The sequence below is a fragment of the Epinephelus moara genome, chromosome 13 (assembly GCF_006386435.1).
Source record: "Epinephelus moara isolate mb chromosome 13, YSFRI_EMoa_1.0, whole genome shotgun sequence".
Taxonomy (NCBI): Eukaryota; Metazoa; Chordata; class Actinopteri; order Perciformes; family Serranidae; genus Epinephelus; species Epinephelus moara.
Genome location: NC_065518.1, coordinates 38,284,202 through 38,290,271, shown reverse-complemented (window position 1 = coordinate 38,290,271; position 6,070 = coordinate 38,284,202). Strand labels below are relative to the sequence as shown.

Below are 6,070 nucleotides of genomic sequence, written 5' to 3'. Positions count from 1 at the left end.
ATAAGTGCAAGGTCCATTTTTGGTATTTTTGGTACTCACTATAGGGGGCTGGTTTACTCCAGAAACATACATACTGTTTATGTGTATGTTGAGGAGCTGCTGTATCAAAATGAGTTATCCTCCCCCAGAAATTAGGTTTACGATATGTTTCTTTTATGATTCCAATCCATTCCTCTTTTGCTGTGGCTCAGCATTTAAATAACCTTTATCAGATTTAATAATAATAATACATTTTATTTGTTAGGGCGCCTTTCAAGCCACTCAAGGTCGCCTTACAGCAAAGATAAAACACAGCATACAAAACATCATAACACATCATACAATACATTAAAATAGAGGGGAAGACAGTAAGACAGTGTAATGCATATGATCAGGTGGAATGGGCAAGTCTGAACAGATGTGTTTGAGTTTGTATTTGAACAGATTGACAGATGTGGTGATGCGGAGGTCAAGGGGGAGTGAATTCCAGAGCTGGGGAGCAGAGCAGCTGAATGCTCTGCTCCCCATGGTAGCCAGGCGGGCAGGGGGAACGGAGAGGTGGGTGGAGGAAGAGGATCTGAGTGTGCGAACGGGTGTGGCAATGTGGAGGAGATCANAAGCCAGGAGGTGACGAGACTGTGGACCAGAATGGCAGCTTTGTGAGGTGTGAGAGAGGGGCGGAGGCGGTTGATGTTGTGGAGATGGAAGTAAGCTGACCGGGTTATGTGGTTGATATGAGAAGTGTAAGAAAGTGTGCTGTTGAGGATGACACCCAGACTCTTGACCTGTGGGGAAGGAGAAATGTTAGAGTTGTCAATAGATAATGTGAAACTGGGGGATTTGGATAGGGTGGTTTTAGTGCCAATGAGTAGAATTTCTGTTTAGTCGCTGTTTAATTTGAGGAAGTTGGATGAAAACCAGGATTTTATTTCAAGGAGGCAGTCAGTCAGGGAGGAAGGTGGGAGGGTGGAGTCGGGTTTGGTGGAAATATGGAGCTGGGTGTCATCCGTGTAGCAGTGGAAGTGGATGTGATGTTTCCGGAAGATGTAGCCAAGGGGGAGTAAGTAAATGATGAATTGGAGGGGCCCCAGGACAGAGCCCTGGGGCATGCCTGTGGTGACTGGGAGTGGATGTGATGTGAATGATTTGAATTGGATGAACTGAGTGCGGCCAGAGAGGTAGGATTTGAACCAGTTGAGGGGGGTATGTGTGATGCCAATAGAGAGGAGTCTGTCCAGGAGGGTGGTGTGTGAGATGGTGTCGAAGGCAGCACTCAGGTCAAGCAGGATGAGGATGGATAGGAGACCGGAATCAGCTGCCAGGAGGAGATCGTTGGTGATTTTGATTAGTGCCGTTTCAGTGCTGTGGAGAGGGCGGAAACTGGACTGGAATTGATCAAAAAGATTATTGCGGGAAAGGTGGGAGTGGAGCTGAGAGGCAACAGTTTTTTCTAGTATCTTTGAGAGAAATGGAAGATTGGAGATGGGACAGAGGTTATTGTGGTTATTGGGATCTGCGCCAGGTTTCTTGAGTATTGGGGTGACAGCAGCTGTTTTGAGGGGTGAGGGAACAATTCCAGTGGTGAGGGAAGAATGGATTATGTGCGTGATGAGAAGGGCCAAAGAGGGAACGGTGGCTTTAACAAGAGCAGTTGGAAGGGGATCTAATTGGCAGGTTGATGATTTGGATTTTTTGATCAGACCAGTGGTTTCGAAAACGGAAGGTAGAGCAAATACTGAGAGTGACTGGGAAGGGGACACAGGGGGAAATAGGGAAGATGAATTGTGAGAGGAGCTGGGAGCAAGTTGCTGATGGATGTTATTAATTTTAGCAGTAAAAAAGGATAGAAGGGTATTACAAAAGGCAGTAGAGTACATCTGTGGTGGAAGTGAGTCCGGGGGTTGAGTAATGTTACTGAGGAGTGAAAACAGGGTCCTTGAGTTGCCATCGTTTGAATTGATTAAACCAGAGTAATGGGTGGATTTAGCCTGTGAGATGCAGTCCTTGTAGTGGAGAAGATTTGATGGTTTAGTCACAGACTTTCCCAAAAAGTGTTGTGCTTTTCTTTCACAAATGTGGGAATGAAATTGAGTTAAAATGTACAAAACAGTGAAATTTATCTGGCCGGGCAGCTCTCTGGGTGCTCAGCACCACTAAACCTCTGATCCTAGAATCGCCCCTGGTAATACCGATATTGAGTCCACCAAACAACATTGTCTTTCTGTTATCAACCTCCCCAACAAGAACTTTAACTTCACATTGGGTGAAGTTTCGTTTTTTGCCCTTTAATGCTACATTTGCCGTGCTCTCCTTTGTGCTGTTTCTTGTTAATGAATATTAATTCAGGGCGTTTCACTGCCCATTTGAAGGCATCGACGGGTGGGGCAAGACGCGTGCTCATCTGCGCCACATTTCGAGTTGATTGTGATTTTTTTAAGTGTGCACTGTCTTATAAATCTGGATATTTTTGTGCATAAGCACTTTCTGTGCTTTGTTCGTACGTCACCTTTAGTCAGACAAATTGTTTCAGTGCTACGTTGGCCCATGTCCAATGTTATTTTTCTAAGAAGTCACTTATCAGTGCATGCCATTATCAGGTACTGTGTATATCCAATCAGTCTCTGTTGATGACTTCTTAACTTTCACCTTCTTGAAGGTTTGTGTCTAGGGTTGAGGAATTACTAAACGACTGGAAGCTGATTGGAAACTCTGCAGGAAGTTCGACTCCAGAGAAGGTATTCTACTCTCCTGAAGCCTTAGATATTCAGCTGAATAACAACAGTGAGCAGTATGCTGCCGGTAGTTTTTTTTTTTTTTTTTTACCTTCACCCTGGTCTGACGCTTCATTATTTAAACACAGGGTGAATACACCACTGGCACCTGGGGGGAGAAGTCTATGGAGATTCATTTTGCGGACTTTAAGTTCTATGTAACTCATTACTTCCTGAAACAAGAATGTGAGAAGGACAATGGGAAGGACAAGCCTGAGGAAGGTACACTTCTGTCTAATGTGAAGAGTTTATAGCAATGTTTAAGCAGCCACACTTAAACTTAAAGGGGAACTAATGTTTTTTTCAACCTTGACCCTATTTTCCGATTTACTTTTGTCTAAATGAGTGATAGGATGTTCAATATTTGACATTTCTCCAGTACGAAGCTAGGGCTGACTTGCCTGCAGCTCGTGAGTGCGCGCTATATTAAATAATAGGGCACTCAGACAGTGCATTTTTTTTCACACAGATAGGCTTGGATTGTTAGTATAATTATCCAACATAACGGAAAGGAGAAATGAACGGGGTAAAAATTCAGCCATGACTACTCCAAACAGAGTAACTCCTCGCGTTTGTAAGGTCACTCCAGCGGTAACTTCCTGCAACAACTCAAATCTCGTGAGACGTGAGATTTCAGAGCCAGACTTTCACTCTGAGTGAGTGTTTTGACTTGCCACAACAAACATGTCTGAATTTTTACCCGATTTTGACCAACTGGATCGGGATGAGCCATTTGAATTTGATGACCGCCTGTATTTATTTGAACACGGAGTACACGGACGTACACGGACGCAGAGCTCATTGAAAAAAGAGCGGACGAGGAGAGATATGTCAAATATTAAACATCCTGTCACTCATTTAGACAAAAGTAGATCGTAAAATAGGGCCCAGGTTGAAAAAAACATTAGTTCCCCTTTAATGTTCACAGTTTTACATTCTTGTGTGCTTTTGTTACATTTGTACAAGCACTAGTGTTAAACGTTGTAGCATAATGTGCATGTTTAATTGTATATTCTTTATTTTATTACTTTCTATTACTTAATTATTACTAATTAATTTTATTACTTTTATTACTTATATTTATATAGTTCTGTTTCATACTCTTATTCTTACTTGTTACAATTCTCTTCTCTTAACATTGGTGCAACTGCAACGAATCACAGTTCCAGAGATTAATAACGTATTTCTCATTCTGATTCTAAAATACTACCGCTTATTAGATAGTTATAATGGAGTGTAATGAGAAATCAAAAGCTTTTACAGTTTATTCCTTTCCTTTTACTAGCTCATTTAAAAAAACAAAACAAAAAACAACTATATTTTTGGTCCAAACACAATTCATTATTTATATATTCCTTATTCCCACACAACATTCCCCATTATCCTCCACACATCTCTTATCTCCCTTATGCCTATAGTGAATGTTGCCTGATCAATATTGTTAATAATAAAAGTAGGCGAAAGTTAATGTTCTTTAGGTTATGCCAAATCTTTGTCTTGCTGTACCGCATGGCTGTCTACTGTGTGTCTTGTTTATATATGATGGTTGTATCCGCCATGCAGCTATGTGGCACTGTGTGCCCAAAACATTTCCTGTTTCGGACAATAAAGTTTGTCTTGTCTTGTCTTGTCAACAGGTAAGACTGAATGCACACAATACAGTTACATAACTCTTCTTCTTGTGTCCAGATACCTTCCCCTTGGCAATGCAGGACCTTCTGTGTATGAACAATGACTTCCCTCCTCGAGCCCACTGCCTGGTCAGATGGTGAGTCATTATGTTTTCATCCAAACACAAATCAGGTTACGCTGGAAATCCTAGACTCATAGACTTAGACTTTATTGTCCCAGAAGGGAGATTCAGCAAAAACACAGTAACAATATGGATGACATCATACAAACTGTAGAACAGCACACGGTAACAACGTGGACAACATCACCATATTGACACAGACAGGAGTGCACACTCAGACCTGTTCAGTGAGGCCTATTATTTAAGGCCACTGTGGCTGCAGGGACCAGGCTCCTCTGAAAGCGAGCCCCCCTGTGCCTCAATGCTCTGTACCTGCACCCACAGGGCGGTGAGGTGAGGTGAGGTGAGGTGAGGTGAGGTGAGGTGAGGTGAGGTGAGGTGAGGTGAGGTGATGATTGAGTGGGTGTGTGATGTCCTGTTCTGTTGAAGTAGCAATGGTTTAACTCTGTTAGGTTGGGTGGGGGTGCAGTTATCCTGGCAGCATTGTTGTTGATGCGTGTGAGTTTGGCCCTGTTAGTAACTGATAACATGTTAAAAATGCAGGTTGAACAGTACAGTAGTATAGGCTGAATAATGCTCTGGTTCATCAGTGTGCTGGTTAAAACTGTATCTATTGTCCAGTGTCATTCGAAGGTATTTGAAACTGGATCATAAATTATAAAACATGTTAACATGTAATCCTGTTTTTTTTAAACACATATATTTTTAATTTTCCATGTATAACAATGATGTAGTTTTTCCAGATTTAACTGGAATTCTGTATTTTCCAACCTAAAAACGTGACCCATGTGATTCATGCAAACCCATAAAAAATATCTTATTATTCATAGGCCTGGCCTGGCCTGGCCTGGCCTGGGCATTTGGGGCTGTAGCAGGTTTCCGTGCCAAACGCTAGCTAGATGAGTTGAGATCACACAGTCAGTCATGGATATATGAAGAGTTTTTACCAGTAAAGAAGGGAAGCAGATGCACAAACATCCTCCCATGCTGAGCCAGGAAAACAAGGTGTGTAAATGTCTGTATGAGTTCCAAGTTGTGTGAACATGATATTAGCACAGCGTAAATTATAAAGTTACAGCTAACTTTACTTTGAAATGTAGCCCACTAAACTGGTGAACTGTGGAAACCAATGATAGCTTAGTTGTGCCTAGTCTCGCCACCAGACAATCAGAGATCTCCGCCTTCTGATAGTCTGGGGACACTCCTTTCTAAAGTGTGTTTAACACACTGGAGAAAACGGCCGGCAACAAAGCAACGCCTCTTGCATTTTTTAAAAGAACACGCCGTCCCTGAAATGTGCGCTCCCCCTTTTCTCGTCCGCAAGGAAACAAACACACAGAGAGCTTGAAAATGGATGCCAAGAGATTAGATTTTTGCCCCCTTCCTGATTTCTTACTTTTTTGCATGTTTTCCGCACTTAAATGTTTCAGATCATCAAACAAATTTAAACATTAGTCAAAGATAACACAAGTAAACACAAAATGCAGTTTTTAAATGAAGGGTTTTATTAATGAGGAAGAAAAAAATCCAAAGCTACATGGCCCTGTGTGAAAAAGTGTTTGCCCCC

The 6,070-nt window shown here is 42.0% G+C and overlaps 1 protein-coding gene across 1 annotated transcript in view; it reads left to right on the top strand.

The window, feature by feature from the left end:
• Window positions 1-439: 439 nt before the first annotated feature.
• rab3gap1 (RAB3 GTPase activating protein subunit 1) overlaps window positions 440-6,070 on the top strand; it is a 133,380-nt gene continuing 127,749 nt past the window's right edge. The window contains exons 1-4 of the mRNA XM_050059634.1: window positions 440-606; window positions 2,636-2,714; window positions 2,840-2,972; window positions 4,440-4,518. Coding sequence (XP_049915591.1) covers window positions 440-606; window positions 2,636-2,714; window positions 2,840-2,972; window positions 4,440-4,518 — 458 coding nt within the window. The remainder of the gene's footprint in view (window positions 607-2,635; window positions 2,715-2,839; window positions 2,973-4,439; window positions 4,519-6,070) is intronic.